Genomic DNA, 27,067 nt, shown 5'->3' with positions numbered 1-27,067 from the left:
TCCACTTCAGAGCAGGTAACAGGATCCCACTCTGGCAAGGGGGCCAAATCTAACCTTCCTCCGCTGGGTGCGTGAGCTGCATATAAATCGGAGAAGAAGCTTTCCCAGGTGTCAGCTGAAATTTGAGGTTCTATCCTTGACAACGGTCTACCCAGGTATTTGGAAATTTGGTGCCAAAAGGAGGAGGGATTTCTATTTTCTGCAGCTTTTAGAAGGTTCTTCCAATCATTTCTTTCTGCCGCAAGCTTCTTTTCCTTTAATAGTGCTTTATACCTTCTCTTGAGGTTCATAAGGTGACTGCTAGGTGCGGGGTCATTTGATGCCCTATATGCCAAGAATTCGTTATATAGGTTGTTCTTGAAGAGTCTACATTCCTCGTCAAACCACTTTTTATGAGAGAAATGGTTACTATTCATTACCGGGGTCTTAGCCAACGAAGGTTTTAGCAGTTCTACTAAATTGTCATATATTGGCAGTGGCTCAACTGCCTGGATAAGGGAGTCCCTTGTCTCTTGCAGTTGGTCAGACCAAAGGAGTTCATTTATCCGTTGAGCCATATTGTCGGTCCATTTTAGGGCAGTGGGCCTCATCTGAAGCTGGTTATTTGTAATAGGCACACAGGAATAGGTAGCCAATTCTCCATCCAGGGTCAGAGAAAGTTCTAATGGGAAATGGTCACTTTCCAGCCTCGTTACCACCCTAAAGTTGGAAATTTTGGGAATTAGGTCTACTGATGTCCAAATAAAGTCTATGGTAGAGGCTCGGGAGCCTGACCAGAAAGTAAATTCGGCAGGGTAATCAGAACTGAGAGCTCCGTTTAAAAGGTGAAAATTAAGAGCCATCAAGGTTTGTCTACATTTAAAACCTGCATATGTAGCAACACTGTCTTTAAAATTCCTAGGTAAAAGGTCTGAAGTTAAAATGGGTAGTGAGGGGTATTTATTATACTTAGCAAATAATGATTTATCAGAGTGAGACAATCGGCCATTGAAATCTCCTGCAACTAGGAAGGTGGCTTCAGGATATTTCTCTAGGAGAGTTTCAAGAGTCTGTTGAATTTCCCTCCATCTTTGGTCCACCAGGTTTTTCTTATAGATTGGGTGCAAATAAACATTAATCACCACAAACACTTCCTCCGCTGTTTGTAGCTTTACACCCAGCATGGATGACGACTGGATGTCGATTTGTTCCACCTGCAGGTTTAAGGCCAAAGAAACTAGGGTAGCCAACCCACCTTGTGGTCTGCCAGATGATAGTAAATTCTGTTGTGCATTCAGGTAGAAGCCCTTATACCCTGATAGGGAGAAGCCCTCGCAAGCCCAGGTCTCTTGCAGCAAAAGAATATGACTGCCTTTTATGTAGGCGACAAAGGATGGATCCATCAGCTTAGGTTTAATGCCAGCTACATTCCAGGATAAGAAAGTAAGTAATCTCCTGGTCACCCCTTCGAGTCATGCTGGGCCTTGCGGAACCAGCACGGCAGAATCCACCTGGGAATGCACGCGGCGAGGGGGGACAATAGGCTGGAAGAAGGAAGTAATTGTAGCTTGCTTACCAGGCAATTTCCGAGCACCACTTACCGCAGCGGCAGCCATGGTTTGAGGCTTAATTATTGGTAGCTGCAGGGATGGATTCTGGTGCACAGGAGTATCACTTAACGACAGGTCCATAGACTCTACATTTAAAGTATGCTCTAAGATTGAGGGGGGTGGGCCTTTTGGATCTGCGGATGCTGTAGGGAAGATGCAGTGTAAGGCAGGTGGAAGGCATCCTTTTCGGTTTGCCTCCAAAAGAGCATCCAGTCTTGCCACAGCTTCCGAGTTTGACCAGAGGGTTGTCAAATCTTCCACTGTATCCTGCCCGGGCTTGACATCCTGAGGCCGTGTACAGCCAGGTTGCAGATCAAAGGTCATTAAAGCAGGTACCACTTGGGCTTGTGTAGACTGATCTACAATTGGTGAGGAATTCATCTTATTTACATGAGCATGATCTTCTGAGTTACGGAGACAGAGTAGCAACTCGTCCAATCTGTCTGTTATCTCTGTCCGCTCCAGTTTTGGCAATTGGGAGAAGGATAGAAGTAACTCACGCTCCGTAGAATTCTCCAGATGTATAGCCTTTGTCAGTGGAGGCAGGGGGGCATCAATCCAGCTGATTAGATCTGCGGCCAGGGGAGTTGGGGTCGTGGCAATTGGCGGACCCTCAGACTTATCTGCTTTCTTTTTGAACAAGCAGTTTGGTAAGAGGGGGCAGATCTTGGTATTGGTAAAGACTCTTGTAGCAAGGATTCCATAGTTAATTAGAAGGCTTCTTGAGGACATAATAAGTGCAGGGAGCTTTTTGGTTTTAAAGGAGAGCAGCACTCTCTGCCTCTGAGGTCTGCTGCTAATATGATCAATATGCCTCAGGTCAATAGAGCTTGGGATTACCCTCAGAAGCTCCGCTAGGTGTCTCCTTATATCACTCTTATAATGCCAGTTTATTACCTTGCCTCTAAAGGGGCAAACCGTTAGGCAGATTTTGGTAGCTTGCAGCAGCAGTTTGTGAGGAGGTGCAGACTGTTGTTCCTTCTTATTTTGCTCACCTTGCTCACTTTTCTGATTGCCAGCAGCTTGAGGAATTATACAGGAGGTATGAGGTAAAACGGGTGCTCTGGGCATTTGTAAGGGCTTCATCTCAGGTGGTACATCAGGGGAACTGTCTTTACCTGTTAGGGATACAAGCGAGATAATCTTCTCCAAGGATCCTCGGATGTCTTTTATGTATTTAAAGATATAGTCCACTGTTCTAGCAACCAGGTCTAAAGTAGATGAGTGTTCAAATAGTATCTCATCAATGCAGCCCCCACGGGCTCCAGTGCAAACACTCGAGTGGATGCCAGCATCACCACCGCTTGAAGGTCTAGTAGGCAGGTCATCAAAAGGTTCCTTCACACTGGTTTCCCCGTCATTCATCTCCGCCAGCAGTGCGAAAGAGTTTGAAACCGGGACATTAAAAACATCCTTTGTACCTTCAGATTCACTAATTTTTGATTGTTTAGCAAGAGGCAGGCATCTCAGTTCCTCTGTGTCGTCTATATCTCTGGAATCTCTGGTACGTTTCCCAGTTCCTCTCCCACAAGCAGGGCTGTATAGTTGCTTAGTCATTTCTCTCTTCATGCAACCACCCCAGTTTCAAGGTTAATGGTTGTCTCCCCGATAGAAAAAGGCGTCCTCCTACTCACTAATTTAAAACTAAGACTAAAAACTAAAAACTAAAAACTAAAGTTAAAGTTAAAAGGTTAAAAGGTTTCTATGCTCATTAAAACAATGTTAAAAGATAAATCAGGGAGCTCACACTCACGCTGACTAAGTGCCGTTCGCCATCTTCGACTTGCCGATCAGAAGGTCGGCGGTTCGAATCCCCATGATGTGGTGAGCTCCCGTTGCTCAGTCTCTGCTCCTGCCAACCTAGCAGTTCGAAACCACGTCAAAGTGCAAGTAGATAAATAGGTACCACTCCGGCGGGAAGGTAAATGGCGTTTCCGTGCGCTGCTCTGGTTCGCCAGAAGCGGCTTAGTCATGCTGGCCACATGACCCGGAAGCTGTATGCCGGCTCCCTCGGCCAATAAAGCAAGATGAGTGCCGCAACCCCAGAGTTGGCCACTACTAGGCCTAATGGTCAGGGGTCCCTTTACCTTTTAAAGGCCTATAGTGATGACCCCCAGATAACAGTATGTTTCAGAGGCATGGGGCCGTTGTAGAAAATGCCCTCTCCCGAGTGTCTGCCAATCTAACTGTTTGAGATGGGCTGTTGAGGAGTATCTCTCTTGCTGACCTTAAAGTGTGGTCAGGCTGATATGGGTAAGGTAGTCTTCAAACAGCTTGAGTGCAAATTGTTTAAGGTTTTAAAGATTAAACCCAGCATTTTACATTGAGTTTTGAAATGCAATAGCCTCCAGTGCTGCCGACCATTTATTTAGTATTCAGCTGTGGCTGTATTCAACAGCAGCAGGAATTTCCCAAGCATCTTTAAGGACAGCCCCACATAGAGAGCAGTGCAGTAGTCTAGCCTGAATGTTCCAAGTACTGTACGTAGTAATGAAAGAAAGAGCAGAATCCCCCAGATAGGAACACAGTTACTGGTTGCCGCTACCACTTCCACCTGCGTATTCCCAGTTAGTAGCAGCTCCAGGAAGATTCCTACTCAGTCCACATGGACCGTCAGGGGGTGTGCAACCCCATCTGACACCCGTTTTAAACCTCTACCCACAGTGTTTGATTTCCTTACACTCACAATTCTCCTGTCGAGATGTAGACTCAGGGTTTTTATTCTTTCACCCACCCCAAATTTCTTTCCAGGTACCGGTTCAAGAGTTCTCCAGTTTCCTTGAGACTAGTAGGTGGAAAGGTATTGCTAAGTATTATTCCTATAATGCTGAAAGTTCAATCCAAATCTCCAGATGGCTTCCTCCAACAGATAGATGTAGATGTTAAAAAGCTCAAGAGACATTTTGGAACTTTGTGCAATTGTCATGGGTGGGAATAAAAGACCCCCAGCACCATCTGCCAGGACAGGACAGCTCCTTCAGAAAGAATCAGAACCACTGTAACACCACAAGATAAATGATCCAGAAGGTTGCTATGGTCCATTTAACTTTAGCTGAAAGCTTCTGAGAGCCCCAGAAGAAACAACAGGATTGTACTCTCACATAGGAGCCAAGTCCTAGGGCTGGGGTCCCTTCTCCACCCCCTAAAATATTTGAGGGGACCAGGACCCCCCAAAATTGATGGACATTTCCATTCAAATGTTTGTATGTGCCACAACATGTGATCGATTAAGTGTGATGGTGCTAACCTGTGCCCCCCACCCCCAATATTTCATTGAAGTTAGGCTCCCCTGCACTCTCTTCATCTATTCCCCAGCATAAATTATCCATCAGAGCAACAAAAGCTATTTTCCTCCCCAAACCAAGCCTGTAGTGAAATTTGTATACAACTGAATAATTAGCATCAGTGCCTAGTGTCAAGGAACAAGCACATACTCAGACACCCTCCTCAATAATTGTAAATTTGAGCCAAGCTATAACTATCAGAAACCACTGGATCTAAATTGGGCTTCAAAACAGTGAAGGTGGCCCCATTACTCAAGGAGGCCTTGACCACCTTCAAGGTCCAAACACCCATCCCTGGTGGATTTCACAAGCCAGGATGGACAAGAGACCTGAAAACAGATGGCGGGTCTCAATCCTTGAGGTAGTTTGTCTATGTCCTCAGGCGACACAAGTGGAAAGGTATCCCGAGTACCATGAACAGACATTGCAACAGTCCCATCCATCTCAGACTCTGTCAAAACAATGGCATCCAGCTCATGTCCCACATTCCGTAAAACTGCCCTAGGAAAACGTAACATTTTTATTTGGAAAAAGAAAAGAAAAAAATGGGCCCCATGTATGTCCTCAGGCAAAGACTGAAGAAGAAGAAGCAACAGTCTCTTAACAATGCATATTGTCCATTTCCTTTTAGACAGGTCAGTAACACAAATGTTTTCCTTGTCTATAAACAGCCTGAATCCCTCTTTCAGCAATTCCTGGTGGTCTCAAACCATCAACAAGCATAAAAACATTTCCCCCAAATATTTGCCTTAACCAGTTTCTTTGCAGTGTGAAGAAATAAACCAGCTCCCCCTTCCATGGCCTGATTCCTTAGAAGAGGTTTCTCCCCCCCACCCCCATCCCTTACTGCCCCACAGCCTGCCCCCTTACACACATACACTTGCAATTAGAGCTATTCTCATGTAACTTTCTTCCTCCTCTCTCTCCCTTGTATAATCTCCATTTCCCTTCGACGTGCGTTATTTGGTTTGGGAATTATGTCTATTTACTCTGAGTGGAAGTTGTACAAAGGTTGTGTTTATGGGAGAAAATTATATCACTGACAAACGCTGATTGGCATGTGGACCTTGCGAGGGAAAACTGCAGAGGGTGTTTTCATCAACTTGGAATAACACAATGATTGTGTTTTCAGCAGAACTAAGTGTTCACATACTCCAGTGCTTTCTGATGGTTGTTTATACAAGGCACAGCTTCCCAGATCTGGGAGAGGGAGAGAGAGAGCAAACTTAACTGAGACAGGAAGCAAATAGAACATTAACCATAATGCAGAAGCAGGAATTCCCTTTTGGAAGAAAATCTGCTCTCTAATTTCTATAGAAACTGGTGGGATGGTGGAAAATAGCCTCGCAAGTTCGGTTTGCACAATCCTGTAGACCCATTTCTACTGCCAAACATGAGTCAGCGGATTTTATAATCTTGTAGACCCGTTTCTACTGCCAAAGAAGAGTCAGCAGATTTTATTATAAGTAAGAATTAGGGCCTCATCTTTAATGTAGCCAAACAAAATATTTAAAAAATATATATCAAAGGGAGAAACCTAAGTCTGTTGCTGTTTAAGGAACCTTTTGGGAGCGGACCGTCTGTAATAATTGTCATCTTCAGTCAATTCACAGGATTGTTGACTTAAGTAAAACCGATGGCCATACACAGTAATGTTTTATCCTGGTGCAAAAGAGTATTAAGTGCAATCCTCAATCCATTTATTCTTGCTATTGCTTTATTCTGGGAAAGTGAATTGAAACACAGATATCTTTTCAAAAAACAAAACAGAAAGCAGGTGCTTGGATTTAAGTGATTTAGCAGTAGTTGACTTCAATACAGCCAATATCCTTTAAACCTTAGTAGTGAATATATACAGATTTAGGAGAGGTAGGTTGCTTTAGTACAATAGCTAAAGGATCTGGGAGTAACCTTACTAGTTTCAGATACTGAGGGGAATTCATAATAATCTCTAGGAATAATAGCAGTTTGGTGTGTTACTGACTGTGAAGGGAATAGGAAGTACAAGCGATTTGCACTTTCTGGTGTCTATTCTTCTATGTAATGTATGAGAAAGAAATCACATTCCCACCCCCCACCCCATGGTAAGATGTGCACACTGTTTCCATGTTCAAAACTTGTGCACCCCTCCAAAGTGGGTTCTTTCTTCCCTGTCATCCAGTAATACCACTTTAAAGTTTGCCTGTGCAGCATCTCTGTCTATGCAATACAGAAATTTTTTATTAGCAAACAGTGATTTAAACAATGCAACAAATTAGATTTCAGGCCACTAATTTATTCTTCCTTTTCCATCCCTTCTCTTTCCCAGCCTTTTAGAAAACCCAGCAACAACATGACATGAAAAGAAAGGGGTCCTGTTTGCTGTTTGTTGTATATAATAGGTTCCTGAGCTGGAAGAGGAGTTGCTTTTAAAAATCAGCAGCTCACACTTAAGTTACTAAGTCAACTTTTTTGTATTGTTTCAGATTTTGTTGTGCAATAGACTCCATCTGTGGTATAGATGTACTTTATGCAGGTTATATTAAATTATATTTTAATAACCCTCCATATTCCCCCCCGCCCCCTTTATCCACTTCAGTTTTTAACATCTCAGCCCCTTTAACAGAGAAGGAGGGGAGGGCATTTATTAATGCAGCACTTTCTGAATTGTTTTATAATTGGAAACATTTTTGCCAAGCAAAGTCCATGAATAAAACTTACTTCCAAATCAAACTCCTTGTTCCCTGTTATTTTTAACTCTCCAGTCAAATGCTTTTATTAGATTGAAAACTTTCACTGTTCTTTTTTTAAAAAAATATTGAGCAGTGTAATGTTCTACAATTATAAAACCGTCCCAGTGATTCTGAAGTCTGGCAAAATAATATACTCCCCCCCCTTTTTTTTTTGCATGGGGGAGGTGCGTGTAGATGTCTGTGTATGTTGCCAATTAGTTTTGCTGTAAATACAGACCTCCATCCATCATCGGTCTCTGGGTGGCTATAAGAGATCTAATTTGTTTCAGATGCCCTGTGCTTTCTGAGCTGTTCACCAACTCTGGTGACCTGCTGAGAAGACCAAAAGCTCTAGAGGGATGACTGACAAGGGAAACACAGAGAGAGGGGTGGGGGCGCAGAAACTCTCTCTCTGCCTAACGCACAGACATGCCGCCCCCAAGTAAGAAACAGAGGTTTGCTCTCCACCCCTCTCCTTTTCAGAAGCTGGCTGCTTTAAGAAAGGACTTGAAAGGTGTAAGACTCCCATAAGGGAGGCTCTGACATGGTCATGGAAAACTCCTCTCCCGACCTGTTCTCCCACCTCCCTTTCCCCTGGCTTTTTACAAGCCTTGCTTAAAACCTCCAGTTCCCCAGGAATTTTATGAATGCCTAGGAGCAGCCAAAATAAACTCGTAAAGGGGGGGGGGGGAACGTTTTGAAAAAAAAGGTTACAGACCTGTACAGCAAGTGCTAATCGAGAACTGTTTGAACCCAGAGGAAAGCGCAGGGCCGCAATGCAAGCTGGTGGCACACGTATCAGTTGTGCAGCTAAAAATTCATAGATTTTCATTTACAAAAGAGATTCACCTCCTGCCAGGAGGACCTAAATCTATGCATCCCAGCTGGCCTTGCAACACTGGTCCTGAAGCTTCGCCACTGACTTGAACCAAAGCCATGTTTGTTTTTCAGCTTCTCCAGAGCAAGAAGTAGGCCAAAGATTACAGACCCAGAAGCTAAACTCACAGGAAGCTCAGACTCTGGCATGGCCCATAGAAAACTATTCAGGAGAACAATATATCTTTGGATTTCCCAGTAATTAGTAACCATACAAGGATAACTCAGCTGCCTTCAAATCTGGTAGTTACTTATGTTATGAAATGACAGTGGTTTTTTATTCTTTAATTCAGAGAAGACACAAAGAAAACCTGCCACACAATTCAATCCATGTTTATTCAGAGGTAATCCCTGTTGAATTCAATGGGGTTTACTACCCAGCAAGGGAGCGATTGCATACCCTCTAACATTTCTCTGATAAAAACAGTGTTAAGTTGTGGGCGAACATATCAGACGACACAGCGATTCTTCCAAAGCAGCTCTTTATTTGTAAGCTGGAACAGAACTGAACTGAGTAGCTCAGTCAGCCTGCTTATACAGAACTCCACTAGAATGCAACAGTAGCCATTTTCTGTAACTAGCCAATCACTGAATGTCACTTTCGATCCTTCATTTGCATACAAACTATCCAATCACTGAACATCACTTTTGATCCTTCATTTGCATAACTATCTACAGTATCCCCCTGCTGGCTCAGGATGAGATCTTCAGTACATAACAAACAGGAACATCCCATTCCATAACAATAATTTTACTATTTATATCCCACCCATCAGACTGGGCTGCCCCAGCCACTCTGGGCAGCTTCCAGCAAATATGAAAACATAATTAAGCATTTAAAAACTTCCCTATACAGGTCTGCCTTCAGATGGCTCAGGGGTCAGATAACTCCATACCCTCCAACATTTCTCCAATGAAAATAGGGGTGTCCTAAGGAAAAGCAGGACATTCTGGGATCAAATTAGAAACCGGAACGGCTTCTCTAAATCAGGGACCGCCCCTGGAAAATAGGGACACTTGGCGGGTCTGCGATTGAATCATAGGAGCCAACTTCTAGGGGCTGAGCTCCCTTTGCCCCCCATAAAATTTTTGAGGGTCTGGGGCCCCCAAAGTTGATGGGCATTGGCATTCAAATGATGTGTGTGCACCAAATTTTGTGATTGATTATGCGGGGCTTACCTGGCCCCCCCCAATCTTTTTATTCAAGTTGGCACTCCTGGAAAGTGTCTTCTAATCTCCCCATCAGCTGAGGGGAGGATGGGAACACACCTTTAAATGCTCCCTCCTCTGCACTTCTCCTTCAAACCTCTGCAGTTGCAGGCATGATCTGAAATTGGACGTCTCCCTTCCAACATTCCAACCATCTCACAGTGGTTTGAAGAAGAAATGCTGCGTAGGGGTGAAGGCAGGCTCCCATCCACCCATCAGCAGGTGGAAACTCACCTTTCTGGATCCAAGGAAACTCCTGATTGTTCCTTTGAAGTCCCACCCTTACCCATGCCGCCCCTGATCAGGTGTGGGGCAAACGGGCATCGTTTCCTGATAAAGGCCTGGTGGGCCACATTTGCAGTGCAGCCCAGAAGCTCCCCGCCCTGGCCTAAAGTATATAATTAAATCAAGGTGAATCTCTGAACGTTTTGCATCTGGCACTGTCTGCCACTGGCATGTGGTCCTCAGGATAGGGGGAAAAAACATTTCCCAATCCGGTCCAGAAGATAATCACCCAACACACATTTATTTATCACAGGAGGAAAAGGAACTGAATTCACAGTTACAGTACTGACTTTGCTGGGGAGTGTTGGCTCTTTTTCAAGACACTTCAGGCTTCAATTTACCTCTGAATACATCAGAGTTTCTCTTTAAACTAATCAGAGGCTGAAGTGAATCTGGGGGTTGTCCTCGCAGAATAAATGATTGCATAAACAGGCCCACTTAAACACATGCCAGAGAGCATTTTTAGAGATGTTAATTTGCCTCCCACAAGAAGAGGACCACAACCTCTGCATCAACTTGTGTGTCTGCTGCTGAATTGTAAGTGCTGGGAAGCAGGAGATTTTCACAGCATTGACAGCAGGGCTGCATTTATATTTGCATCTCAAATATTTATATCCAGCCTTATATATAATTTCAAAGCAGCTCATGATTTTAGCATTAAAACATTGCAATTATTAAAAAACAGTAAAATGCACAGTGTTTAAAATATGCCAGCACCTGGTTGACAGAGCTAGGCTTAAGATGTGCATTGGAGGAAAGATGCAGAATGAAGTAGATTCCACACCAAACAGATCTCCCTTTGCTGAGGATATCAGCAATTGCTTAAAGATACGCACACATCCCCCTTTGCTTTGACATGGCAAGGGGAAGGTCTATTTTTCAGGACGAAGCAGGGATATGGACAACACAATCCATCTTTAATCCATATCAAATCAACACTCTGAAGGGCTTCACAAGTAGGGATGGGGTAGAAATCTGATTCAGCTCACATTTAAAGGCAAGTCTTGTCAAATTCTTTCTGAAACAATACGCAAGCCAAAACACAGCTGTTCAAATTTCACACTTATCTGAATTTTGCAGTGCACTTCTCCGGCCAATCAGTGTTTACATTAATGCACCTATTAGGTGAAAATGCATCAAAACATGTATATTCGTGAAAATAATATACAAATAATCTGGGGAAATTACTGGCAAAAATGTGTACATTTGTCCAAACTGAAGGTAAAGGTAAAGGTAAAGGAACCCCTGACCATTAGGTCCAGTCGTGGCCGACTCTGGGGTTGTGGCGCTCATCTCGATTTATTGGCCGAGGGAGCTGGCATACAGCTTCAGGGTCACTAAGCCGCTTCTGGTGAACCAGAGCAGCGCACAGAAATGCCATTTACCTTCCTGCTGGAGTGGTACCTATTTATCTACTTGCACTTTGACGTGCTTTCAAACTGCTAGGTTGGCAGGAGCTGGGACAGAGCAATGGGAGCTCACTGCTTTGCGGGGATTCGAACCGCCGACCTTCTGATCGGCAAGTCCTAGGCTCACAGCGCCACCCGCGTCCCTCAAACTGAATGTAAAAATGTGTTTATTAGGAGAAATTTGCAGTACAATACCTATGACTTTTTTTTAATGCAAATTGCTGGAGAAATGTGGAGAACTGAATTTAAGATAGGGGAAAATGAGACAGTGAGAGAACCAAAATGGACAGGTCCGTCCATCCCTATGCAAGGGGAGGGAAGGTAAAGGACCCCTGGACAGTAAAGTCCAGTCAAAGACGACTATGGAGTTGCGGCGCTCATCTCGCTTTCAGGCCAAGGGAGCTGGCGTTTGTTCACAGACAGCTTTCCGGGTCCACGAGTCCTCTTAGCACACAGAGGACTGTGACGAGTGCCAAAGCGCACGGAAATGCTGTTTACCTTCCTGCTAGAGCAGTACCTATTTATCTACTTGCACTGGCATGCTTTCAAACTGCGAGGTTGGCAGGAGCTGGGACAGAGCAATGGGGCGCTTACTACACCCTCTTAAGCACCTTTCCTTTGCTCACACCCAGCACATGCACTGAGTCAGAACTGTCTCAGAAGTTAGTAACCTCAGACACCCACACAGCCCATACCCCTCCAGAGTGCCCCACTGCCAAGGCCTGGAGCCTCCCAGCATTGTTCCTCCTTGCTGTCACAGCTTCCTCAACTGCCTCCCCCAGCATGTAAGCGATAGCAAGAGTGACAAGAGGGAACAGTTTTCCCCCACTTGCTCTGCCCTCTGGGTGCTTTTGAAAGCTGGGCTCAGAGGGAGAGGACTAGTGAATGAGCAGCAGTGAGATTGGTGGTGAGAAAGAGGTGGAGAACCTCCGTGATAGGCTAGCTACATTGCCCCAAGAGAAAATTTACATCAGTCCCACTCTCTAATAACTGGCTCAGATTCAGACTGCACACTTTCTATAGGGGAGGGTGTGCTTTCTCCAGTACACTGCCCCTGTATACAGCATACATGACATTGTGAACCCGTCTTTAAATGCTTCTTGGAAATGATTCCCACATGGTGCTTTCTAATCTCCTGGGTAATGTCTGAAGCACTAATGCTTTCCTACTGGAATGCTTTCCCATTGCATCGGACGCCGCCCTCCGCTTCAGTTCCAAGCTGCCTCTAGCAGATTAGCATTCATCGTGGGAGGAAAGGCAAAAAAAATACGATCCTCTACCACAATACTGCATGCCTAGTTTTCATCATGTTTGGGAGGGAAGGGCATTCTCTCCAGCCCATATGCGGAGCTTATGACAAATGAGCATCCTGTAGTGTGGGGCATTTCGCAAGGGGGAGCAGAGGCCAAGCGATTTATAGCAGTCACATAAGTAGCCCCTTCTCTTCCACACATTATTCTGTCAACATTATATTTTTGTTGGAAAAACATCTACGGTAGTTATAATCTCTTTACTGAAAAGAAATCTACTGCAGGTGCTTCAGAGTTCATCCGCGGGATATGAGAAGTTTGAACGTCCCCAAGAAAGGGAAATTTATGTCAGTAATGACTAATTGATGTGCTTGGCTGCAAATCCCCAAATGTAGGGTTGCTGGGTGTGTTTTCCACTTCTTCTCGCTACTCCTGGTCCTAATAATATATTTATAATATAATATAATATAATATAATATAATATAATATAATAATATACAGATGTAATAAAAGAATCAACATCAAATGTTTATGTTCTTTGTGGGTTTCTGTTGGAGATTCTTACTTTTCATTGCAACATATTTATGTTTTCACAGACTTTCTTTTGCCTTCCTTTTAATCTATGTAAGCAGTCAGTGAGCTGAATGGACTGGGGCAAAAGGTAGTTTGAAAATAAAGCCTGAAATTAATTGAACAACCTGAAACTACTTCTTTCTGATTGCAAGCGACAGCCATGCTTTCTGCATTCATGTGGAACTGAATGTAACAGGTACGTCAGAGTCCTAGTATATAATAAATGCTGTCAGAAGTAATCAAATGACATCTAGTGTCTCATTCCTTTATGACCACTTTCAACACATTTATAAGGGCTGTACTACACCCTACATTAAATGTGTGATAGGATTAATGTGTTTCGTGTGTGTGTGTGTGTGCGCGCGCTTAAATTGTCATCTGTCACATGGCAAAAAGCAACTTTCAGGAGAGGGTTATTTTTGTCCAGACCTGAGCATGGTGGGGAAAATATTAAACATCCTCACTATGATTCCAGGCCCGGATCCTAATTCCTCCCAGTTGCTTATTTTTAAAAAAAAAAAAAATTAGGGACATTAAAGGCGATGGTGCATGCTTCATTACAGTGGTCCACAGGTTGCAGATACAGCAATGACTATAAATTCAACAGACTTTGAATTGAATCTGAGCTTGGTAAATGATTAATTCATCAGTCTCATCCTCCACTTTTTCTTTTGCATAACAGGAATACTTCCGCTACTGTGGCTGTTAACTACAAATTCAATCCATGCATTGGTTAGACTGATCCATTAAGACTGCAACCCTATACGGGAGTAGGATACCTGGAAGTTATTCTTATTGAACACAGTGAGACTTACTTCTGAATAGACACAGATAGGTTGTGCTATTAAATGACGTGTATAGTGCAATTCTGTACATGCCTAAGACAGAAGTCCCATTGACTCCAATGCAGCAAACTCCTGAGCAAATGATTTTGGGGTTGTATTTTGGAGAACATCCTGTGAAAACAAATTAAGAACCCTGCATTGGAAATGCAGTGAGTACTAGGGGGTGTGAGCACAGCTTATGTGAAGTTGTAGGTAAGAGCTTCCAAACTCCTTGTGCCATGTTGGAGTAAGGCTAGGTTCTTTTCTCTCCATAGTTTTTCATGATATATGAATGCAGCCGATTTGGGGGGGTTCCCCTCACTCCCCATTCAGCAGAGATGATCTACGGGGGGGGGCACCCTTCCTTGGCATGGGGGCAAATGCATTTGCGACTGGAAGTGTTAAGCTCTTTAGAATAACCTCACTTCACTCTTTCAAATGAATGTGGCCCTCCTTACCAAATGGCTTCCAATAAGCTTATATCCAGGTTTCATAACAAATAAATCAAGAGAATACTCCCCCTGGTAATTTAATGGCCAGACAAGACAGCAACAAGGGAATCACTGCAAATTACAAGGGGGAGGGGGGGAGAGTGATTCGGAACACAAGGTCTCCATATGTCTCCATACACGTCTACACGGACTCCTGCGTGTAATTTATAGATACCCCAGTGGAACAAGGGACCTGTCTCTGAAGATGAACACATGCTGCAAAGGTTACGGAATGGGTGGCTCCCTGTTTCCTCATGTAGTCCTTTTCTCACGGTCTTCTGGGAAATGACTTGTTTCCAGAAAAGAATCAATTATCATTTACAAGGCCTACTGCTACTGAACCTTGCAATATTAATCCTCATTCGCCATCTACAAAGTGATTTTGTTCCAGCCTTTGGGAGCTTTGAGGGGGCTACAGTTTTAGACATTGCAGCATGCAGTTCTGGAAGCTATTTTCTCAAGAGGTTGCAGGTTCAGCCGGACTGGGACTGAGAATGAGAATGATGGCATCGGCATCTAGTGACTACTGATACTCAGATGCAATACCCGCCCCTTCCAAAATATTGTTTAATTGGGGAAAAAAGTTATTTTCATGTTCCAGTTTTACATTTTCTTGCAAGGTCTTAGTATTTTCTTATCAGTAAAAAACAAACACACAAACACAAAAACAGAACTTCATCTGACTCACCACCTTTTAAAGAATTAACCCGATGTCCTAGCACAGCATTTGCCAACCAGGTGCCCTCCATATGTTTTGGACTACAATTCCCATCAGCTCTAAGTTGGCCAAAGCTGTCATAACATGCTATTTTGTGTAGCTTTCATACACATTTACCACCCTGTCAATATCCAGTCTGAGTGTCCTGATTTAAGCTGTTGGCCAGAGCTATCTCAACCGTGGATGCAGAGCAGAGGATCTTCCATCACAATATGTTTGTATTTTATTGAGTGTGTTCCATATTTTATATTTTATTATTGCAAATTGCTTTGGCACACCTCTGGATTAGTGAAGAATGCGTAGATATAATTAATTGACATTCAAAGCCCTGCTAGTCAGAGAGGAAGGTGGGATGGCTGCCATAGGCGCCGACTCCATGGGGCCTGAGGGGGCCCGAGCCCCCTCAAAAATTCGTTTGGGGGGGCTCTGCCCCCCCAATAATCTCGGGCGCCCCTCCAGCAGAGCGCCGCCGCCGGAGCCTAGAGTCCTTCCAGGTTTCAGGATATATTGGCCTCAATTCGAAACCGAGACGACTGCCCGTCGGATGCGTAAAGGGGAGCGCAAGCCTCGGCGGGGATTTCACTCTCCCGCGCTAGCTGGAGGCACGAAGCCTCTCCTTCTTTCCTCGCCCCCCCACCTTTGGCAAGGAAGAACGAGGCAATTTCGTGTCCTCTGATGCGGAGGGGGGGAGCTAGAAGAGGAGGAAGCCGAGTTTTAATTGTTTTAATTGTTGGCTGTTAATTGGAGATGACACTGGAATCTCTGGCAGCGGAGCCGCTTCTAGGCTAGGCGAGATGTAGGAAGGCGAAGCGAGAGCGCGCGCTGAGGCGCCTCTCCTCTCCAAGGGGGCTGGGCAGAAGGAGTGGGGGGGAGAGACTGAAGGAAGGGCTGGGGGGCTGGGCAAGGCACTGGGATTGCTTTCAGAGCGTTATGCGTATTCATCCCACCCCAAACGAACAGAACTCCAGCCAATATGTGGAATATAGATTTCAAACAATGCATGCACACAATCTTGGAACGGGCAGAAATCGTGGGGTTGGGCTGCAATCCTGTTGCCCCTCACCTTAAACCATACCCCTCAACCCCCCATTTCCTAGCTTTTACTCTGAAAAATTATTAAGTTTCTCGCATTTGTAGAACCGGAGACAGGAGGCAAACGGTACGGGTCTTCCCACTGAAAATGTAGACTGCTCCTCAATTTCAAGGTTTTACTTTGCCCGCTCGGGAAAAAAAAATCCTGCAACTGCCCAGCTCCGAACTACCCCAAATCATATCTGCCAGACAGAGAATCCTAGCTATCTTTTGAACAGGAGTGGGCCACGATCCAGCAGAAATGGAAACATTTTTTTAAAGCCCCAGTATGGAGGAGTTTTCCGTTGCAATCTTGTGCCTGGGTCTACTTTCCAGCAGTGGCGTAGCGTGGGGGGTGCAGGGGGGGCGGCCGCACCGGGCGCAACATCTGGGGGTTAGGGTTAGGGGGCGCAAATCCACTGGTTAGGGGCCGCAAATCCATGGGTTAGGGGGTGCAAATTACTTGCCTTGCCCCGGGTGCTGACAACCCACACTACGCTACCCCCGCCTCCTCCCCACCTGCTCCCTCGCCAGCCAGCCAGCCAGCCGCGCGCCCTAGCCAGAAAGCCCCGGCCGTCCCCGTCGCGCAATCGGCTGGATCTCCCTTCAGCAGGCCGTGCTCACAACTCGGCCCAGGGACCCCCCAGCAGCGGATCTCTGGCCCAGCTGAAGAATCCGGCAACAAGCCCCCTCCTCCCCAATCGCTCCGCCGAAATACGCTCCAAAAGCCCCCAGATTGGCCGCCGGCCGCCAAGTCTCGTGGCGCCCTGAGCGAGGGTCTCTCCCCAACACCGCCACCTCAAACTGCGTTCTCCCGGCTACCGGAGTGAACCAGCGGCAGGACCCCGGTATGGGCCCCCCCATAATTTTTTATAAGTCGGCGCCCCTGATGGCTGCTGTTATTGTTTGCTCTTCCAACTCCAGGCTGGCTCAGGAGAGGGGCACAGATCTGGCCCTTCCCAGAGGGAAGGAACATCTTTAGATCCAGGGCTGGCTTGGTTCCCGCCTGCCCCTTTAAAGCCATGTTTATATGTCCTATGCCTGCTACCACCATAGGAAGCATTCCTAGTGATGATTTCTCCATTATTTCCTCCTTCAGTGAGGTACAGCTCAAAAGTGTCAAAAATAAGGATTGCCACTGTCTATTTACCATGACTATAAACACATATTTATAATTGCTTGGTTTAATTTACCTTTCTTGCATTTAGGCCATTTCTGGCACTCCGGTACTCTGGTTCAGTTCTTATCTTGCATTTGCATTTAGATTTGCATATCAGTCACAAACAATATGTTACAGTTATTCAGAACTGTTTAATTGCTTCATAGCAGGTAACTAATTAGGAGGGTTTGTAATTAGCATAAAGCTTACTCTTTGTTAAAGTTCTACTAAATTATCACTCTGAAAGCTTGATTAGTATTTGACCATATCTGTATGGTTGTTTAAGTCTTTTTAACTCGTCAAACACCCAGCCTAGATATATGATCAACAGCCATCCGGAAGCACATTCCCTGTCCGATTGGGTACTAGTCTTTTGTTACTTACGCTGTTCCAAGCTGTGGAACATGGATCTACTTGACTGGAAATGTGTGATGGTGAGCCCACTTATCCAACCTCTAGTGGGTTGCATCGCAGCCTCTTACCAGGAGAGGGAGGCAGTGGAGAGGTCATTGCAATGCACATGTACCAGTAGAGCCAATCTAGTGCTCCTTCCAGTGTGTTTGCACCATTCCAACCTTATCACCTTCTCTTCCCTCCTCCTTTACCTCCTAGTAAGCTGCTGCTGCTGCTTCTTCTTCTTCTTCTTCTGCGATCACTCGTAGCCGAGTATGATTGTCTTCCATAAACACGGTTTTAACAGTGAGTCCATAAGTGACTGTGGAGGCCAATTCTGGATCCATGCGTCCGTCCGCAGTGGGGACAAAGGTTTCTAGGCAGGAATCGATCGTGGTGAGGGTTTGCCAAGTGTGCCTTCCTCTTAGTGTGCTTTTCCCTCTCGTCCTGAGTTTGAGCATCTTGAAAACCCATGACACCTTTGGTAAAGGCTGTTCTCCAATTGGAGTGCTCTCAGGCCCGTGTTTCCCAGTTGTCAGTATTTATACTACATTTCTTTAGATTTGCCTTGAGAGAGTCTTTGAACTTCTTTTGCTGACTACCAGCATTACACTTTACATTTTAAGTTCCTAGTAAGCAACATGATTAACCAGAAGTCAGGTAGCTCACCACCACACTATCTGCAGCTCTGTCCTCCATAAAGATAGTAATAGAAGCATAGAATTGTAGGAAGGGACCGTGAGGGCCATCGAGTCCAGATTCCTGCAAAGGATGAATCTTTTGGCTTGAACCCACCACCCTGAGATTAAGAGTCTCATGCTTTACTAGATGAACAATTATATTGTCCAGCACCCGGGATAAAAGGGACTAATTCCCATTTCACTTCCCTCAAATAGATAAATTAGCATGGTATTTCATGAGTGGTGGCTCAGGGTCAAATTATAGGAAGCTTCATATAATTTGATGAGGGAAGAGCTTAAGCCCAAATAGGTCTGTGGGTCCATACAGTCCAATATCCCCCCTGGTTTCCAGGGAAGGGGTAACACCAGGCAAAAATTCAATAAGTCTTCTGGAGAGCTTGATGCACCTTGCTGGGCTACAGTGAGATGATACGGAATCTAGAGAAGGATGAAGGTGGAAGTAGGACAGCAAGAAGCTGGCTGCCACTGCTTGCCTCCTCCAGGAGGAACTATCTGCCTATTCTCAAGTCTTACATAAGAACTAGACTTTGACTCTCCTTGCAAGATAGTCCCTTTTGCCTGAACAGCTTGCCATATCTGCTTTTTGAGTCAGCCATCTTGGTTGCTGGAAAGGTCATCTGGCCTTTTACAAAGGTGCCTGAACCAAGGCTTTAAAACCAGATTTGAAAGCCTGCTCTTATTTTAAAAGGTCCAGCAGTACTGAGAACAAGACTTATGGAACTATGGAATGGAATATCTATTTGGTCCAGGCACTACAAAACACTTGCAGAGATGATAAGGAATGCAATCAGGAGTTTGGACAGGCATGGTAGAAGCACAGTATCAAAATGAACAAGTAGTGGGTGTCCCCACCACCACAAACAAAAAAAAGACCACTGGGGTATGGAAAGTATGAATGAGGAGGAGGACTCCATGTTTGGGATGAATTGAGAAGGCACCACAAAAGACAAATTCACTTTCATTTTTAATAAACTGCTTTGCCAACTTCTCAGATCATCAAGTCACCAATAACATGTGGACTTTGCAATGAGGATCCTGAGGAAATTACAGTGCTGATCAATTCTACCTTGATGATACCCCAGTAAAACTTTAAGAAAATATTCTTTTCTGCCAAGATGTATAAAAATAATCTACATTCTAAATCTGAGAGGAATGTCTAATTACTAAGTGTACCAACATGCCTTACCCTCTAGATACTATATCAAATACTATATCAAATCCCAGACCCTTAGATGAAAATATCTCATCAGATAGCATCAGTTTTTTTATTACTGCAGATGATACAATTTTGTAGAGAATTTTGCTTTCACATTGTTACCATCCTTGCTATTTACCCAATATAGCAAAAGAAATGAAGCAGGAAAATGTAGTGCCTGTCTTTTTTCGAAGAACAGGTATAGGAAGACATATCTTGAATATTTTGCCTGAGACTTACATAGTAATAGGGTTACATTTTCATATTGCAGTATGTATACCTAACTAATGCAGTGCAGAGCAAACTACAATTTTGAAGATGTGTGTTTCAAAGGTGTCCACTTTCTAGACTAGAAAGAGTCAGTTATTAGGGCTTCCAAATGCAAATCATCTCATGGTCCACACATCCCAAATGTGCTAAGGGAAGCATGGCCTAATCATTACTCCCCTGCCAACCCCTCTGACACTATCAGCTTTGGATAAGTAAGCTCTATAAAGTTCAATGGAGGCTGATCTATTAGGGTATTTGTTGATCTGTTGCCCTTTTGGTCAAGCAGTCTCAGTGGGCTACCAATGGTGAAGTTCAAGGAGGTTCTAGTTCCTATTCTGCACAAGCACTGCTAGTCCAACTACTTTGCTGGTCCAGCATCTAATGGTTTCTCCTCCATTCATGATGCATAATCATGAGTAAGGGCATCACAGGCATTCTTTCAAGCCTGAAATGAGCTTCCTTGAGACGTGTAAAGGTAAAGGGACCCCTGACCATTAGGTCCAGTCGTGGACAACTCTGGGGTTGCGGCGAGATGTGTAGTCCTTTGGGATACTGCTCTGGAAACCCCAATGCACTGCAGGTTAATGGAAAAGGAGGGAGAAGGAGAGAGAAAAAATTTATTCCACGTTTCTCATCAGCCAGCACACCATCTGGACTTAAGTCAAAGGGAGTGGTTGGCCCTACTCATTCGCCAAGCCTCCCAAGGAATGAATTGACTTCTGTCCATTTTTTTCCAGCTCAACTGCACGTGATTTGGGGAGGGGGCACAGGAAGACTGGGCGATAATGCCCATCCTAACCATTAATGCCAGATTGAGCTCTCATCAAATGCAAGACAGAAATGCACATAACAGTGCAAAACAAGTCAGTGGAGGACAGTTCCTTTTAGGTCAAGTGGCCCTGAGAGGCTGATACAGGGAAGACACGCTCACCCCATCACTTCTGAAATGATGCTTCAAGGTGTTCATCAACATGCCTTGCATCAACACTGCAGATTTTATCTGGATTTTGTTCATTTTTTCACATCATCTTATTTTTAAAAATCTGTTGATTTTATTGCTATTTTCTTAGGAATATCTGATTATATGGCATGAAAACTGTTCAGAGGTATTTTTTAAAAATATAAAAAGTGGTATATAAATCTTGTAAAATAAATAAATAAACAAATATCATTTGCCTTAATGCAAATGTGGCATATCTAATCGTTAATGTAGGACCAAAGTCAAACTATCACCCAAGGGACAGTGGGTAACTGCAGTGAACAGTGAGGTTTTTTTAAAAGAAGAAGAAGAAGAAATTCAACACCCACATCCCCACAGCCAGTGCTTGTTTGGGTCAAAAGGCTACAGTAAGGAATCCAACTTCATCCCATATAGGAAACCTACTAATCCCACCCTGCAAGGGATTGGGAAGATTCATAGGTACTCATTTAACTGAATTGGCAATGGAATATGGAACATCCAAACCCAGGGTCCAAGGCCAATTATACTGGCAATGCAACTTCCTGCTTCTTATCTCTTCTCACCGCAGGTAAGCTCACCTCCATCCACAAACAAAGTAGAAAGGAGAGGAAGGGTGGGGGGTTACATAGTTGCGTCATTCAAATTTTTGCAGTAAAAGGCATGCATATGCATTTAGAGCAGATGAAGACAAAGGTCTGGGCCAATCAAAGAGAGAGAATTCATTGCACAATTTGTAGTTTATGTTTAAGCACTTACTCATTCTTCTCTGAGGACAGAGTGGGCTATGTGTCCACGTGTATGCCTTAGGTATGAAGCCAGCTGCAACTGGAGATACATTACAGAAACCACAACAGGAAATGTTCATTTTCTCAACCCTTATAAACCTTTCAGTACCAATTACCTTTGACTTGAAAGAAAATTGCATTAATCTCCAATTAATTTTCACAGAGAGATATTACATATCAGACCCGGTCACACTGCCAGTACTCCCCCCGCCCCCTGCCCCCGCAAATATTCCTCAAGTCAGTCCTTCACCTTGAAGAGCTTTCACATTTTCATGACTCTTTGTTCTGTAAAGATGATCCTTTGCTCTTTTGTATTTCTCTTGCATCAGGAAATGGCCGTCTCTGGATAGGAAGGAAGAGTGCAGGATGAATTTCATCACAGGAGACCTTTCCCCTGATAAGCCACTAAAGCAAAGTTGAGTTGGAGACTAACATAAACCACAGATTAAACTTCTGATCTGAGCCATGAATAGCAATTAAGATTTTTCTATCCCTTAACATATCCCAGTGATCACTATTAGTAGACAAGCTTCCCTATACAGATTGCCCGCCCACCCGTATCTGTTTCTCCTGCAATCTGAAGATGAAGGGGAACAGTGTATGCATTCTACATCAAATTCCCTTCTCACATGTGTTGCGCTGTGCACCAGAATCCTTGGCAGAGCACGCAGATGGGAAAAATTCATAAACATATCAGCAAACAAGTCAATGTTTCCTGTAGATATAAAATTTGATAAACACGACTGTGATGAGCAGTAGTGGATAGTGGGTTTGGATGGCTCCCCTCACCTGCCAGTCATATTGCTGTTGCTTACTGGGAGGTAGATGGGAGGGGTGAGGTTGGGAAGGTATAAATGCACAAATGGGACTGATCATGCTGCTGCCTCCCCAATTTTACCTCCAGGTAAGAAGCAGCAATGCAACCAATCAGAAGTCAAGTCAGGACCACCATCCCACCATGCCACCTGCAAATTGTGACAAGTGTACTGATGAAATGATACTATGATGGGGCCATAAGAATATCCAACACTCAATATTTGTTAAAATTTTACACACTTGCAGGACAAGTGTTGATTTATGTCATTTCCCCCAGCTTCACTGAACTTTATGAGCCACTACATCGTATTGCGTATTTAGGAATCCACATAAAACCAAATCAAATTCAGACATTACATTATATTATTTACATGTCTACAGTTTAAGAAAAGCGATGTTTGCCTGCCAAAGGTAGGGGCAGTTTAATAACAAAATAGTCAGCAATCCTTCATATTGGGGTTCTTTCCACAAGAGTTTTTTGAGCTCTTTAAACAACTTAGGGCTCAACTCATATATTTAACATTCATATCAATGGGGAGAAAATACTGGTTGCTATACTGGCCCCAGTTCAAGGTGTTAACAGCCCTAAATGACTTTGGCCCCAAATAGCCAAAAGATTGCTTCCTCTGCAGAACCTTTCAAGTGTTAAAATTGGTAGGCAGGGCCCTCTTGGTAGTTCCAGCACCCTCAGAAATTCAGGAGGGCTGGTGGCCCAGTACAGTCATTCTTTGTGACAGCCCCCATTTTGTGGGATTCCCTCCCCACTGGCAGTTTCACGCTACAGTTTTAGGCAAGATAAACCTCTTTATCTTGGCCTTTGACATATTGGGTGTGTTTGTGTTTTAGGGCCCACCCTATTCCTTTGACTGTGATTTGTTTCAACAGTTTTTAGTCTGAATTTTAAATTGTAACTTGCCTTGCCCCAGGTCCTGCTGCTGAAGGGTGAGGAAAGGGGAGGAGTTTTGAACTGTGGGGAAACCCACAGATTCAAATTTCTTTTAGAACTAGTGAACACCCTACTATAAGAACGTTCATAGTACAGAGATTTTAGCTTTCTGCCCCTGCCTGGTCTTCCCTGCTCCTGGGCCTCTGTGTTTGTCTAAGGGCTAAGGAAAGAGGAACATAACCTTCTGTCCATTGCCTGCTCTCAGAACTCAAAGCCAAGAAGATGTTTTAGGTTACAGTTTATGGATATACCTAATTAAATGCCATGTATGTTGCCTAGATTATCAAAACACAAAGGCAAATTCATAATATTTGACAGAACTGCCATTTGGTTTGCATTAGAAGTGAACTGACTAAGGATTTTTGAGTCCACAATCATGTCTATTTTAAATAATAATAATAACAGATAAGTATTATTATTATTTAAACAAATCAAATATTAAAAGCATAACATTCTATCCATATATTTTAAAAATAGATGTTAATACCAGATCTCTCTTTCTGTCTCTCTCTGTGTGTGTTTGTGTGTAGTTGTAGTAAATAAAGCAGTGGCGTAGCGTGGGGGGTGCAGGGGGGGCCGGCCACACCGGGCGCAACATCTGGGGGTTAGGGTTAGGGGACGCAAATCCACGGAGTAGGGGGCGCAAATCCACGGGTTAGGGGGAGCAAATTACTTGCCTTGCCCCGGGTGCTGACAACCCACGCTACGCCACTGAAATAAAGAGCAACATATATATATATTTGAAATATTTGATTTCAGAACTTTGGTTTTTGGGTTTTTAGGGTTTTTAAAAAATAAATATTAGCTTTCTTGACAGCATTGTTTGCTTTGCCCCAGGGGACCAGCTTTGCTTTCTGAAACATGACAACATGTCTCATGACCTCAAAACTGGATTAATTATTAGTCTAAGTAGGTTGTAGGTACATTGTGGACTTGCTGTGGTAAGATTTTCCTGTCATGTAATTTTCAGGGAGTGTGCCTTCTTCCCAGAAGACTGTACCTAGTGCCAACTCCACCTTCTGGGGTGCGTTGAGGCAAAATGTTTTTGATGGAACCCACTTTCTGAATGTATCCATTTCCTCCTCCAAGATGGGCAGAGTTTGCTGCTCCCTTTGCTCCAAGGAGAAGGAACAGTAGGGTCAGGACTGTTCCAGCAATTGGCAGTGGGGCAAATGACAGATGCCCAGTGACATCAGCTCCTGATGCTGGCACTGAGTACACCTATGCTGCTTTCAGTGCTGCTAAATCTTCCTTTGTTTAAGTCTAACAATAGACACAGCTGCCTCTCATTATCTCAAAATGGATGGGCAGTGGGGAATCAAATGCTGCACAGGAGATGACAGGCATTGCCTATGAGTAGTGTTTGCAGGACAAGTAAAGGTGCCCCCTTCCTGGGGTCTTTTCCCATGTGGCATATAGGTCAGAGTAGTGCCCCAGAGTATGATTCAATATAAGCATTGAATGAAACTTCCCAGAGGGTCATAATTCCTTGCTGCATGACCTGAGAATGTGATGGTCTCGAGACAATTGTTTCATTGATTAGCCCGGTTCATTCCATTGCTTTAGTAATTTTACTGATCAAATTTGTTTTACATAAACCTGCATACATTTTGAATGTAGGGTAAACTCTAGTCGAGTCACAATATCCAAGCCTCATCTATTCTTCAGGATTGCTGTGAGGATAAAAGCAAAAGGAAGAGATGGGGATCCGTGAATACAACCTGGAGTACTAGAAAGTGAGGGCAGACCCTCCAAATGTCCCTATTTTTCAGGGACGTCACCAATTTAGGGACGCCGTCCTGGTTTCTGATTTGATCCCAGAATGTCCCACTTTCCCTTAGGACGTCCCTATTTTCACTGGAGAAATGTTGGAGGGTATGGAGTTATCCAACCTCCGAGCTGTCTGAAGGCAATCCTGTATAGGTTTTTAATGTTGAATGTTTTATTATGTTTTTATATGTGTTGGAAGCTGCTCAGAGTGGCTGGGGCAACCCAGTTAAATGTGTGGGGTATAAATACTGAAATTATCATTATGGAATGGGACGTCCCTATTTTCATCAGAGAAATGTTGGAGGGTATGTGAGGGTAGTACAAGTGAACAACCAAACATCAGGTAAAGCTTTATACTCATATTCAGGCCATCAATATGAGATGTGCAGCTCAGTTTTGGATTGTTTATCAGAACCATCCAAACTTCAGCAGAAGGACTCAATAGCAGAGCCGAGGTCTTTGAACCAGGAAGGCCAATCCCTGAGAAGCACTAGTCCTTCAGTGTATATATTTTTGGCCCCTGTGGAAAGCATGCCACTCCTGCCCACCCACAGACGTACCCCCTACAACATGTGTTCTCTTAAATTTTTACTGCAAAGTCTTAAATATCTTTAAAATAACTCAGTAAAAAGAAACCTCTTTTAAATGTATAACAGATGCACAGACTGACTGCGGGCAGCAAACTGTCATTACGCCTCTGTAGCTGCATTTTCACCTGCTCATGTGGTGTACACCTGTAACATGTTAGCTGGCAGGCCATCGGCTTGCTGGATCTCCTCAGTTCAAGGGTGGGCTCACATCAGCGATTCCTCATTGGTGACTTTGAAAGGAAACGACCCTTCTTTCTTATAAATCAGATGAACAAGTCGCGGCGCAAGCAAGTTTTCTTAAGTGTAGTTAACTGAGTCACCACGCTTTCTGCTGAAATAGGGAGCTCTGTGCTTAAAGCCCTGGCTTTTTATATAGCTAGGAATTAGGCCTCATTACTGAGTCGTGGCAGAATCACATACAGTGGTACCTTGGTTTTTGAACGTAATCCATTCCAGAAGACCATTCAACTTCCAAAATGTTCAAAAACTGAAGTGCAAAGGGCGATCTGCAATTTCAATGGGGAAAATTGAAAAAAAACTCAGCAGAAGCCATTCGACTTCCAAAAAGCTCTCGAAAACAGAAGCAATTACTTTCGGGGTTTTGGCATTCGAAAACCGAAACGTTCAGCTTCCGATACGCTCAAAAACTGAGGTACCACTGTATATTGTATCAGTCAGTCACAGGACAGGATATGTCTGTTCAAGTAAATGATTTATAGCAAGTTTTGGGGCATATTGTACAACTGCCAACTTGCTGTTCACACAGTCTGTAATAACTGATATTTATTTAATAGGAAATATTTTGAAATATCACTTCCTAGCTTGGACAGCTTTAGAAAATGAAGGCAGATGTAGTCGTTCCCTCCTGATAATTCGATCTTCTTATGAAGATACTGGCCTGGTTTACACATAATGCTAAGCCATGTTTTGGGTTTTTTAAAGCTATTGTTTGTTTAAGTTGACCACTAGTTGCTCTACAGACCTTGTTTGCATGTAATGCTAAGCCAAGCTATGGCTTAGTGTGTGCTCCTGGAAGGGAGGCTGTAGCCGCTGTGCTCCTGCTTGGTCCTCCTTCTTCTGTAAACTAAGGCATGGCTTGGCTTAGCATGTTGTCCAACTCCAGGCTCATGATTCGTCTCACTCCAAATGAACCATGAGTTTAACCAAGGTCTGTAGCATGACTTACCCCTT

General features: G+C 44.0%; 1 protein-coding gene across 1 annotated transcript in view; it reads right to left on the bottom strand.

The window, feature by feature from the left end:
- Positions 1-27,067, bottom strand: part of LOC308586544 (uncharacterized protein) — a 107,500-nt gene that overhangs the window by 25,196 nt on the left and 55,237 nt on the right. The window contains exons 2-3 of the mRNA XM_081193259.1: positions 22,005-22,096; positions 21,726-21,794 (exon numbers count right to left, since the gene is read on the bottom strand). Coding sequence (XP_081049385.1) covers positions 21,726-21,794; positions 22,005-22,080 — 145 coding nt within the window. The 5' untranslated portion in view covers positions 22,081-22,096. The remainder of the gene's footprint in view (positions 1-21,725; positions 21,795-22,004; positions 22,097-27,067) is intronic.

The sequence above is a fragment of the Podarcis bocagei genome (genome assembly GCF_964188305.1).
Source record: "Podarcis bocagei genome assembly, chromosome: 5".
In the NCBI taxonomy this organism is placed as follows: Eukaryota; Metazoa; Chordata; class Lepidosauria; order Squamata; family Lacertidae; genus Podarcis; species Podarcis bocagei.
This window is presented reverse-complemented; position numbering and strand designations above follow the sequence as displayed.